The 12,756-nt window shown below is 38.0% G+C and overlaps 1 protein-coding gene across 1 annotated transcript in view; it reads right to left on the bottom strand.

The window, feature by feature from the left end:
* Positions 1-8,464, bottom strand: part of PIGK (phosphatidylinositol glycan anchor biosynthesis class K) — a 63,004-nt gene extending 54,540 nt beyond the window's left edge. The window contains exons 1-6 of the mRNA XM_088526094.1: positions 8,360-8,464; positions 7,225-7,278; positions 4,881-4,972; positions 1,940-2,075; positions 521-632; positions 105-201 (exon numbers count right to left, since the gene is read on the bottom strand). Of these exons, the coding sequence (XP_088382220.1) occupies positions 105-201; positions 521-632; positions 1,940-2,075; positions 4,881-4,972; positions 7,225-7,278; positions 8,360-8,455 (587 nt within the window). The 5' untranslated portion in view covers positions 8,456-8,464. The remainder of the gene's footprint in view (positions 1-104; positions 202-520; positions 633-1,939; positions 2,076-4,880; positions 4,973-7,224; positions 7,279-8,359) is intronic.
* Positions 8,465-12,756: the final 4,292 nt, after the last annotated feature.

Below are 12,756 nucleotides of genomic sequence, written 5' to 3'. Positions count from 1 at the left end.
TATATATATACTTTGCATCTAACTAAGCACCAGTGACTTACCAGCTAGACTTCACATGCTCATAAAATAGATTATTCACTCTGTAAATAACACATTTTTCTTACCTTCTTTTTTGCCACATTTGTTCAAAGGCATCAGCAAGTTCTACATTTGTGATTTCTTCAGAATCTTGAAATTTGAGGAAACCATTTCCACCATGACCTGATAAAAAAGGGGGAAGAGAGCAAACAGAGGAGGGAACACAAGTTAGTGAAGTGCTAGTGAAGGGACCCCAACAAAAAAATATATATTACAATAGAAAGAACAGTCTGTGTGAATCATTTAGACTGGAAACTATCTTTGCTAAGCCTTGTTTTCTTGATTACTATGTGACACGCTAAACAAACAACAATGAAATCATTCACCCTCCTTCCTTTGTCTGTTTGTTTATTTGGACTCCTGATAGGATTCATGCTTTCAAATAGCCCCATCCTACTGAACAACAAAAAGCAAAAAATTTTATACACAAACCTGTAATTACCTGTCATATATATCAGAATATTGCTTCTGTCATCAGAAAGAAGACGTTTAGATCGAGGTGTGCTTGGTGGAATTCTTCCTGTTAATACACGCAAGAAATTTTCCACAGTAACCTTTAAATTGAAGCATAAATATAAAAATATTGATCAACTAATCTAGGCTAGGCTCCATAAAATAAATAGTAGAACAATAAAACACATTGCATCTTGTTAGATGAACTATTGGATAGTACAACTGCATCGATGTAAGTTTTCTGTTGAAGGTCCAATAAGGCTCATGAACAAACAGTACCTTTTATTTTATCGCAACACAAGCAACACAAGACTGTTGCTTTATTATATCAGGTTAAGTCTACCACCATTATAATTTCTAAACACATCTTGATTGATCTGAAAACCTGCCAATGTATATTGCTTTGTTTACCACAGCTCCTTTTGTATTCACAAAATGCTCCAAAATTAGTGTGCATTTATTTCCATGGCAAAATAAACTTCAGATTCCTTTTGCAACTTAGAAAAGAAAAAACAAAATCAATTTCCACTACTTAAGTCTTTGACTGACCAGATCATCTGGATAGTGACTGTAAAACATTCTATGAAACGCCACTTGCTCTTCATGCAGATGTATACAGGTCAAAAAATGCTAGCAGAAAATTCATGTCCCAAGGAGAAAAAAAAAAAAAAAAAAAGAAGATAAAAAGATATCTATTTCTCTGTTACATCTTCACTTTTTATATAAAGCATCAAAAATAAAACAAAGACATCTACTAGTTAAGGAAATATGCTCCTATAAACCTTCATTTGCTTGATCAATAATTATATATCTCTACTAAACCATGTGAGCATTGTCCAATTTAAGATCACCTGGTAAAGGAATGGTCTCTTTGAAGTAGTGTTAAACAACAAAAAAAGTAATAAAAATACAGTGATTATTGCTCTGTATTAATATTTTACAATAATAAGTAGGAGGAGCCTTGTTTTTCATACTGATAAAAGCATATGCTTAAAATGCAAGCAGACTTCCCTCTTAAACATTTTGCTTCCATGCTGAAAATTTAACTGTGGTGCGTTTGCAAGATGAGACACTAACCACCTATCTCTCTCTTCGCAAGAAGAGGAAGTTCAATAAGATCTCTACATTCCTAGTATACAAAAGGAGTTTCATATATTTTCAAAACAATTGTGGATATTCCATTCTTTAAAATAGCCAACACGCAACAGAACTTTTCTAGTGATTACAACAGAATACTACATTTTAAATTCAAATCCAATACTATGTTTTAAACCTACCATGCAATACTAAAAGCCCAGCCCAAATCCAGTAGTAAGAATGGAAAGACTTTCTCAATCAGCATAGATTTTATGAAACATTACAACAAAACTAACAACAAAAAAAACAGTTATTTAATTAAGGCAGTCACCTCATAGCTTCGGTAATCCACTTCCACATCATCTCCATAAACATTTAGTTCCATGTTTTTATGACTAAACACAGTAGCTGGTTTGGGATTTCGGGGATTACATGCCATATCATCTGCCAGCATCAACACAATATGACTACAAAAAATAGGACAAAACTATTTCAGACATTTTATTTTCACATGTCCACCAATACATATCCAATACATCTAACAAAAATGTCCCATAAAACAATAGTGTGCAACTTTAAGAAGATTCCCATCACTGTAGGTGATACTTTGCTTAGTTTTCTTCTAAGAACCAAGAAAAAACACTGAGCACTCAGGGGACTGACATTATAAAGCTGTCCTAGCTTGTATGCAGCCAAGATCCATATTTCACAGGGTCAGTGTAGGGTCAAAATATGTAATAACATGTAATAGATTGGAGACCTTCAACATTAGAAAAAAAAAATGTGTCCGGATCCTGGCAAAGTTAGTCCTTTTCTAAGATTATTCATTCTTTGATACAGTTTCTCCTGGACTGAGAGATCTTAATACAGTCCCAAACAATGCTGATAGAAGCAAAGCTCTGTTCTGTTCCTGACCCGCATGGCACACAGTTAAAAATCAGCCTGTGACCTGCCCTGTCGGTGCCATCGCAGACTGCCCCGTGCGTCCGCCTGAGCACTGCAAGAGTCACAGTGTTGTTTGCTACGAGCTGACATGCCCGGGCTGCACAGACACAAGTGTTCTCCACATAACACAGGCAGAGTCTCAAAATAATCAAAGAAATTGATTTCAATAGGAATTAAATAATGAAATAAGTATAAAGCTCTAATGAAAGAAGACAAAGGTGGGCAGTGACAGAAAAGAATAAGTTTTCTTCCCCTGCATATGCATACCAGGACACATTTAAACAGGAGCATTATTGAAAGGAAATTAGCTGGAAGCATGTGCCAAAAAGTAAGTGAAAAATAAAGCAAATGTCTACTACAGGTAGTCTTGTGCATATCTATTTTATACATTACACTCAAAAAATATATATTCCAAACTATGTCCCACTAGCCATCACTAGTCACACAGTTTATCGCTATTTTCAAGGACTATGTGACAGTCTCTTAAAAAAAGGGAAGAAAGGAAAGAAGCAAATTGCACAGTTGCACATTGCTCTGAGAAAAGCTCTGCAGGCTAGTAGTACCAACAGGCAAACATAACGTGCAGTTTTATGAACACCAAGTGGTGTTCTTAAAAGCCAGTGAAACACCCCATGGACAAACAGAACCATGTGTGAAACTGAACAAACTGTCCATACACTCAATAAACAGAAAACAACAACAACAACAAACCCAGAAGTGTTAACTTGTAGCTTAATTGTGAAACAAAAGTAATCCCATTGTGTATTACATTACTGCTATTCCCTTAACATGACACTTATATTGGATAATGATTCCAGCAATCCAAAGAAATGTCTCGGATCATTTTGGTTCTCCAAAACTTTCCTCTTACAAATTGGAAAATGGTGCCCACGCGATAAACCGGAGCAACTGTAACACCAGAAAGCAGTTTCGCCTGAATTTTATTGTTAGATGACAAATTAAAACACTAGACTAACACTGTTCTGTCCATAAACTTTCCCTCACAAAAAAAGAGAGAACAATGATATTTTAAGAGGTAATGTCATTATTTTTTTAATTTTAGCAACATTTTTAATTAAGTTTTGCAGCAAAAGAGAAGAAAAAGAAAACTAAGCAAAAGAAGTTTTTCCAATGTTAATGGGGATAAACCAACTAAAATCCATGTGAAAACTGCCAGAGAGAGAAAGAAATTAACTATCTATCTTCCTAGGTCTCCTCCAATATCTCATTCTTTTCTTAGTCTAAAGGTCATGCCTTTTTTTGAGAACCATTTCCAAATCCTTGGGTATGGATAACGACCATGTGGCTAAACAACAGAAACTTCCATCTACTTTATAATTTTTGCAGTGTTTCCAAAACTGCCACATTTTCACCCTGACGGTGAAGGAAGACAGATGTAGGGAAGACAAAAGTCCTCAACTAAGCATAGAACTAGTAAAAGAACTTCACTTGTGGTATATAAGAGGAAAGTTAGATGCCCTACAGGGCCTAGGCACTATGTTTGCTTGGATTTACAGTCCCAAAATTTTCAAGAACAGACAGAAGTAACTCTTCTAGTGACTTCTACCTCTTTGCCTAGACATGCTGGGAATACTATCAGGGAACTAGTATAATTTCTTTTCACAGTTTTTATGCAAGTAGTAATTATATCCCCACAAAAAGCCCCTAGTAGCAACACTACTATAAAGACATCTCAGGCCAATATATTAATCTTCCTAACCCTGCTGACAGAGGAAGAATAATATTTTAACCATTGTGCTAGGGTATAGCTAGGGAAGCACAATTTGCATGGATGGACAAAGCACCCGACTTCTCTTAAAAAATGTCAAGTAAAATGGATTTTTCAAGGCTCTTTTCAATATGTAAAAGCTGCTTAATTTAAACTAAAACTGTTGAAGTTTCAACATGCCCCAGTTAAGGGCATGGAAATCTTACATTTTAACTACAGAGTTGCTACCATCTCCACACTGAAAGGAAATTACAGTACAATAAAAGCTCTATGTTGGAGTAATAGTGTCCCTTCAGAATGCATTTACCAATTTTCATATTATATTTTTACCAATTTTATTAAGTGATACAATTTAGAGGTCAGGCAGCTCTACAATTTTAATCACTCTATTCCAACTAGAAGTTTCATGATATAACTTGTCCCTTTTCGTCTTGAATAATTTCCAATAATATTACAGACTTTTCAATATACTGATGTGATCACATCCTCACCCTTTACTTTTATCTTGTTATACGAGACGAGCTATAATTTTATACCATTTCAGACAACAAGAGAACTTTACATTTGCAAGCACCACTATTCACCAAGATTTTCTCACCTATCAGGAATGCCCAGTCTCTTGACACTTCTGTACACTGAAAGAGTATTTGCCACGTGACGGTAATTAAACCAGAATCGAGATGTACACACCTTGAACGTTGAGAAAAAATAAATGCATATTAAGCAGTGTAAAAGATACAAATTGGACTGTCAGTAATCAGTACTTTGTGATGCATGTAAGAGCAACTAACTAGTAACAAGTCAGAAAGAACCTAACAACACTAAAAAACTCATGAGTTAAGTTATACAAACCTTTGCTGTACCGTGGTAATAAATCCTGAAAATAAATGTTAAAAAAAAGTTCTTAACATACTGAATCATGAAGAGAACTACCATAAAAACCAACTAAGTATAGAAAGTGGCACTTGGGGAATAATGCAGCAATAGTATGTAGATAAGCTAATTTTTTTTCATCTCAAATTTAAAAAATAATAAAGTTTTCATCTCAACAAACCCATTTTGGGAGCATTCTTGCATGAAGATGTACGTGAGTTCATGCAGAAGCTACGCACAGGGGAGCCTATACTGAGGATGCTTTACATTTGAGTCCTTAAATGCAATAAAGAGCTAAGTAAGCTCTAACCAACATCTGAATATAAATTCTCTCTCAAAAAAAAGAGAGTCTGGATGCCACTATTCCAACAAGGTGAAGGGGTTGGGGATCTCCAGGGGCAGCTGGGGTGGTTCTGTACTAGCCTTTCCAGAGCCCCTGCACTTACATTCAGTTCACTGCTTGGTGTTTTTCTGCACCAAGAACAGCAACTCTGCTCTGCAGACATTTAGTTTCCTGCTGTTTTACCAGTCTTTCAAGCAGATGAAGAGGCATTTTAGCAGAGGCCAATTTAAAGACACAAAAACAGAAGTGGGAGAAAACATGACATTTAAGATACCTTTTTTGATTTTATTTTTCAGCTGTAAATATGCAACTTTATTTAAACAGGAATATCTTTAAGTAAGCTTAGTAGAGTACTATATACATCTTTTACTCTAAGCCTTTTTCATAAAATGCAAAGAATAGCTTAAATGACGAGCAAAATTCTACCTGAAAGAATCCCCCTTCACCCTCAGTTATTGCTTCAGTTAGAAATTATAAAAAGTCCAAGGAATCAGTCCACAAGAACACTTGTCTTTCCGTGAGATTTAGAGCTTTGAAAACCAATTCTGGCAAACCAAGTTGCAACATTCTAAGACATTACCCTTTGACTCTTTTCTCTATCACCTCCCTTATGTTGGGGTGGAAAACAAATCAATGCTTTATGTATAGGTATGCATGGTCCAGCAAATTAATCCAAATTCCTAATGAGGTTTTGCACAGTTATCCCAGGCCTGAACTGCATGGAAATTGTAAAACTCTATTTTCTTCATTAAAAAAATTACTACCTATTGTCATGAAGTTGAATACTGAATTTCTTAATAGACGAATGTGTGCATGTGTGTATATAGATATACACACACATAATATGTATATTATATATATATACACACACACACACACACACATAAATAAAAGAAGAGAATCTGTTGAAGCAGAAGGTAAAATTCCACCGACCCAATTTTCTACTCTCCTTGTGAGCTTATAAGTATGCTCATAAAAACATCACTATGTATTAAAAGAATCAATATGTATTAAAAGGAAACAGTACTTAGGAAAAGGTAGGAAAGGTACTTAATGTTGTAATGCTTTGTACATTTAAGTTTGTACATTGTAGAGCATAGAAATTTCTCCTTCTAATTTAATTCATTGCTATTCACTTCGCTTTTAGATTGTTCAGCTTCAGTCTCTGGAAAGCAAGTATCTGCTACTAAGTAATTACAATGTGTTCTGAAAAAAATTAGTCACCAAGACCTGAATTGTCATTAAGAACTAATTGTGTAGCACGATTCAAAGCTAATAAAAGATTCAAGACAAATAAAAAAGAAATTAGGAAAAGAACAATTGATCCACACATTATTACCTGAATTTGTTTTATTCTAAGGCTCATGTCACAACACAGCAAATTTAATAAGAACATACTATCTGGTCAAAGGACAACATTTCTCTTTGACATTATAGTCACATTCACCACACAGTATGATAATCTCCCTGTTTTAATGCTTTAAGAACTCTTGTTTTATGAATCTTGCTACATATCTGACCATTCTCAGTGCCTGACTGTAGTTATACTGAGACAATAATTTCAACACAGTGTATCAAACTGGAAGAGATAATTTCAAAAAACAGTATTTGCTTCTGAGCCATCATCTTTGAATTTCTGCCACGTGACGAGGATTCTTGAGTGTCTGCAGTGCATGATCAAAAGATGGAAACATAAACTGAAGAACGCAAACTGGACCACACTTACCAAAACTGCCCAGTTATTTGTATGGCCGCTTCTAAAGAACTGTTCTGCTTGATCCTGAAAGACAGAGAAAATATTAGACATTTTGTACTAGGGAACAAAGAAATGACCACCTATAATTCTGTTGTCTTTACGAAACACACCTTTCAATGGACATTTGTGCCTTTAACAAATCTTAAAGCTCATAAACCCTACAAAAGCTTCAAGACAGGGAGTTTTCCTTACTCCACTGAGCACATTTCATCTGTGCATCCTAGTTATTTTGAGCCATCCCAGCTTTACCACCACCGGTGGATGTACAAGGTCAAGCACTAAGCTAGTTTAGTGAAACACCAGGACTACATCCAGCGATCAGGAGAAATGGAAGACATTGGTGACAATATCTGAATACTATTAACTTCAAACAGAATCTTCACATTTACACTTTATCTCCAACTGGTTGTCAGAGTTTGGCCTCATATATATTCTGAAGTTAGACTCAGTCTCTTTCTCAGTGTAAGTTAACCATTCCAAATCCCTGAAACTTGCAAAAGGACACAGGAGAAAAAAAAGCAATCGGTCACTTTCAGCTTCATAAAAACATAGAGCCCCCACAATGCTCTGTTCCAGGGGGAACTCCAAAAATACAATAAAAAGACTTCCTGACCCACCATTTTTCCCTTATCCATAAATGAGGTTTGGATGAATTTCTACTTCCATTGCTCCCTTTGCCTTTCTAGCATCACATAAGCTAAGTGAATCTGCTATTTTAATACACTGTAAATGGAAGGAGATTGCACAGAGCATTCGTGCTGCAAAATCAGGGGCTACCGTTCACCCAAGGGGGCTGCAGAGGAGGGGACCCCTTGACTTGGATGACTGCAAGTAACAAGTCAGTTTCGTTAACAACCACTTCAAGTTGGGAGCCTGCCAGGACGCTTAACGAGCGCGTTTGGTTTCGCACAGCTGGGACGCAGCGCCTGGGCCCCCGCTCCGCACTCCGGCGCGTAACGCCCGCCGCCCACCGCCCCCTGGGCGTTACCGGGGGTCGGGCCGGGCCGCGCCGCGCCGCCCGCTCCCTCCCGCTGCGGGGGAGGAAGCAGCTCGCGAGCCGCGGCCCGGAGGGGGTTCTGCGCGGGCCGCATCCCCAGCCCCGTACCTGGAGGCCGCCGGCGAGGGCCGCGCCGCAGCAGCCCACGAGCAGCGCCAGGACTGCGGCGCGGACCCAGCGGGCAGCGGGCGCCGCGGCCACCATGTCAACCCGCCTCCGCCGGCCGCTCCGGAAGGGCCGTGCGGAGGAGCGGGCTCCGCGCATGCTCCGCGCCGCCTCCCCGCCGCGGGGCGGGCGCTGAGGCGCGGCGGGCGGCGCGGCCTGCGGCGCCAGGGCCGTGCCCGGGTCGCGCTTTGCTGGAGCTCCTGCGGGGGCCGGGCCGAGCGGCGCGGCCACCGCCAGCGCTTCCTGGCGCTCTTGGCACGGGCGGAAAGTGAAAGGGGGCGTATGGGGAGGGACGTGGCAGAAAGTAGGTCATTTCTCAAAAAATGCCCCATTGCCCGCATGTGGCACATTCCTCAAGAATGGATGATTGGCTACTCAGTTACTTACTCCCATCTACTGATCCTCTTGTTGTGAGTCTTGCTTACACTAATCCATCGTATCAACACCTCTGCTCAGTTGCCTGATGCTTTCTCATAGCGATGGGAAGATGCAAAGTCTTCTGAGCCACCACAGGCTCCTCCTGCTCCAGATATTTGTCACCAGAAATGACTTGCGCAGGGAGGTTCATATGTGGATCATAGAATCATTACGGTTGGAAAAGACCTTCAAGATCATTGAGTCAAACCGCTTCCTCATCTACACATTTCTTGAACACTGCCAGGGACAGTGACTCCACCACTTCTCTGGGCAGCCTGTTCCAATGCTTGGCTATTCTTTCCACATAGGAATTTTTCCCAATATCTAACCTGAACCTTCTCTGTCAGAAATCGAGGCCATTTCCTGTTGTCCTGTTGGTAGTTATTCTGGAGAAGAGATTGACCTCCACCTCACTACAACGTCCTTCCAGGTAGTGGTAGAGAGCAATAAGGTCTCCCCTGAGCCTCCTCCAGACTAAATAACCCCAGCTCCCTCAGCCGTTCCTCGGAAGGTCTGTGTTCCAGCCCCTTCACCAGCTTCATCCCCCCTCTTTGAACATGCACCAGCACCTCCATGTCTGTCTTGTAGTGAGGGGCCCAAAACTGAACACAGTATCTGAGATGGAGCCTCCTCAGCACCAAGTACAGGGGGACAATGACATGTTGAGTAATTAACTTTTTTTTTTTTCAGACTTCAAAACTGCTGCAGAACTATGCACCTCAAAGCACCTGGATCTTCTAGTTTTTAAAACAAGCAATGTTAAATTTTGGCCTTCTCTGGAATACTTGAATTTATAGTTTAAATATTGTTCTTTTAAAGTTATTATGTATGATTTACTACATAAGAAAAACAGAAATGGAAAAAAACCACAATATCCATCATGTAGCATTGGAACAATGTAAACAGATTAGCTGTTAAGTTGGACTCCACAAATAGACATCTGCTGTTTGTGCTGAGCAATTATGAACTGTAGCAAGTTATTTTTACATGGAATATAACTTGTAGGGGTGAGACATTTTAAACACAAGGTTTCTGAGATATCAGAACAGTTTTCAGCACACGTGCCTTGTCAATATTGCTGCTATTTCACATGGGTTTTACTGGCTGGTGTAAAAGCATAGCTGCACGTTCATCAGTCTTGTGTCCTGTGCTGTCTGCTGCAGCACGTGAGCAGTATTTGGATCATCTGCACTCACGCTGGAGGCATTAGGATTTTATTATAACCATTCAGGTCATTTTGACACCTTTCCAGGGTACAGGCAGCACCGGTCAGAGCAAAGCTCTGTTTCGCAAGCCCCTTGCAACACTCCAAAAGAAGGGCTATTATTCCCTCTGATTTATGTGCTAGTCTTTACGGAACACACTTCACTATTTTACCGTCTGTGTTTTGCCTGCTAGATTCCTTTAGCCTGTTTCGGTGTACTTTGTAATGGACCTATTCCTTCTACTTCTGGCTTTTATTTTAAGATCAAAATCAATCTTTTTCTTTACAGTAGCAATCTTTCATAGGCTTTAGTATTCAATCGACACTCACAAGTGTCCCCACATCTGAAGTGTTATTCCTGGGGATGGCATCACATCTTATTTTTTCTCAATAAGACAGTACCAAACACTTCGCTTTCATTTTTTTTATTATTATTTTTATTCCCCACAGACACTTCTCTAGTGTATGCTTCCACTCCTATACAGAATTTTTGTCTAAAAATTAAACTCCATTATTCTGTTTCTTAGTTCTACTTTGTCTTCATGCTAATTACAATTTTTGTCATGCTGTGAGTCTCTTTAGCTTGACCGGTGCCACCATGTTTCTTGTACCTCATGCTGAGTAATTAGAAAGAACACCCAAATCATTTGTAATTAAAACAACTATTTACAAAGCTGCTGTAGCTGCAGCTGGCGTTCGCATTGGTGTACTTCTTGGTGCACTTCCAGATTCTTTCCTCCTCCAGCAGGTTGCTCAGACCCTAATCCTGCTCTAATCTAAACGCTCTAGAAATTGCCCTCTTGAAGCCATCTGGCAGTTTCAGCTCTTATCCCAGCATGGAGCAAACAAGCCCAGTCCTCCTTCCAGAAAAGGTAGTTATCTCATACGTAACCACACACTTAGATTGTAAGACAAGAAAGATTTAGTTGATATTTTCTGATCCAAACTTTTTTTCTATAACAAAAATACTAGTTAAATGCTTTTATTTTATTGTTATTAATCTTCATTAAACTAGCTGTATATACCATAGTGTATGCCCTTCTTTTCAGTGTATACTTGGTCCTGTTTCTTCTTCTGTTTTCATCAGCATTATAGACACAGCCTGCAAACTTTACTGTAGAAATAAGATAAATACCTTTGTCTTGCTTATTACACTTCTAGAAGAAAAATGAAAAAGAACACTTGCAATGAAATAAGACAAAAAAGCTGATTTCTTAAGGAATCATCAAAATCAATCAGTGTATTATTACACTAAAAATACAGATTTGTTTTAATTTCTTCAATTATAGAGGTTAGAGAACCCACAATATTAATTGATTTTATCATTTTTTTTGCTTTATTTTTATTTAGAAGAATGGCTTGGCTACAGAATGTGCTTCTGAAAGATTTACAACAGCTAAGTACAAGTGAGCAAAAGTATGCTATGGACAGTGTAATAAGTAAGTAAGCTTCAGAACTTCAGAAATCAGTAAGCTTCAGAACTTCCAAAGGAAAAAAGCTTGAAAAAAGTCTAGTTTCTAATACTATGAGAAACTAGACTCTGCTTTAATAGATTCTTTTGAATGCTGATTAAATGCAATAAAACTTGTGCTTTGGTTCATCCCTAAAATTACGTTGCTTGCTTCTAGGTTTTAATCAAATTGTCAAACTAGTATTTGCACAATGAATTATAGAGATAACTTTTTGCAGCACCATTTGAGGTCAGAATAGAACACAGGCAGAAAAACTCGATGTCTAAAATGATGTTCAGTTGACATTTGTTCTTAATTAATTCAACCATCCACCTCATCATCAGTTCTGTTCTGTAATTAATGACGCAAATCTCTAGCATATCACCAGGCACGTTGTTTCCGAATGTTGAATTGTGTAATAATGCCGTGGTTCATGTTCAGAACATGTAAGGTTACAAACCGTTCCAACAATGATATAAAATAAATAAAAAATAATGGCGACTTGTATATATGTTTTGTTAGATATAGTGTCTGTCATCAAATATGAATGTATAGCACATTTCCTTTGAATGGATCAGTATTTTTCTCAAGAGAAAACGACACTGAAAACGTTTCTTGAAACAGTCTAATTAATGAAAAAAAACACAGCAGTAAAAGAACACCTCTATCTTTTCTAAATTACCCTCTTCATTGTATTTTTCCATTAATATTATATTGTATTATTTGCAAGTAGGGAAATAATTGGCTTTCTAATTAGAAATAAGTATCTTAATTACACTGCCCTAAGCAAAGCTAAGTTCAGTATCATAGTTTTACTCTTTATTTCAAGTATCACTTGAATTATAGCTAGTGCATCACATTTTAGAATCAATAAAAAGTCAGAATTTTTATTCCATTACTAGTCTGACACCTGTATGATAATGTCATGTGCTCAAAATATGCTAAGTATTTGACTATCCCAGGAAAAGACCTCCCAATACTAAACAGTTTTGCTCATTAAATTAAGTATCAGATCTCATTACTGATGGAAAACCTGTTGCCAAACCATTTATAGAGATATCTTGTCTATTCTTACCTTACCCTATAGCCTGCAATCTAAATATATGCTGTTGTCTTCCAACTCATTTTCTTCATTTGCAAACGGGATTTTTTTTAGTCCATCCATGCTATGTGAGAAAAAAAACACAACATTCTGAAAATTACTGATAACAAACATAAAAACTAAAGCCTGAGGGCAAGTCAACAGTATCTGGAAGAAAGATTTAATA

This window comes from Tinamus guttatus, unplaced genomic scaffold (genome assembly GCF_059628265.1).
Source record: "Tinamus guttatus ecotype Peru unplaced genomic scaffold, ASM5962826v1 Tinamus_guttatus_pri_ptg000242l, whole genome shotgun sequence".
NCBI lineage: Eukaryota > Metazoa > Chordata > Aves > Tinamiformes > Tinamidae > Tinamus > Tinamus guttatus.
Note: the sequence above shows the minus strand (reverse complement) of the source record. Positions and strands in the feature narration are given on the sequence as shown.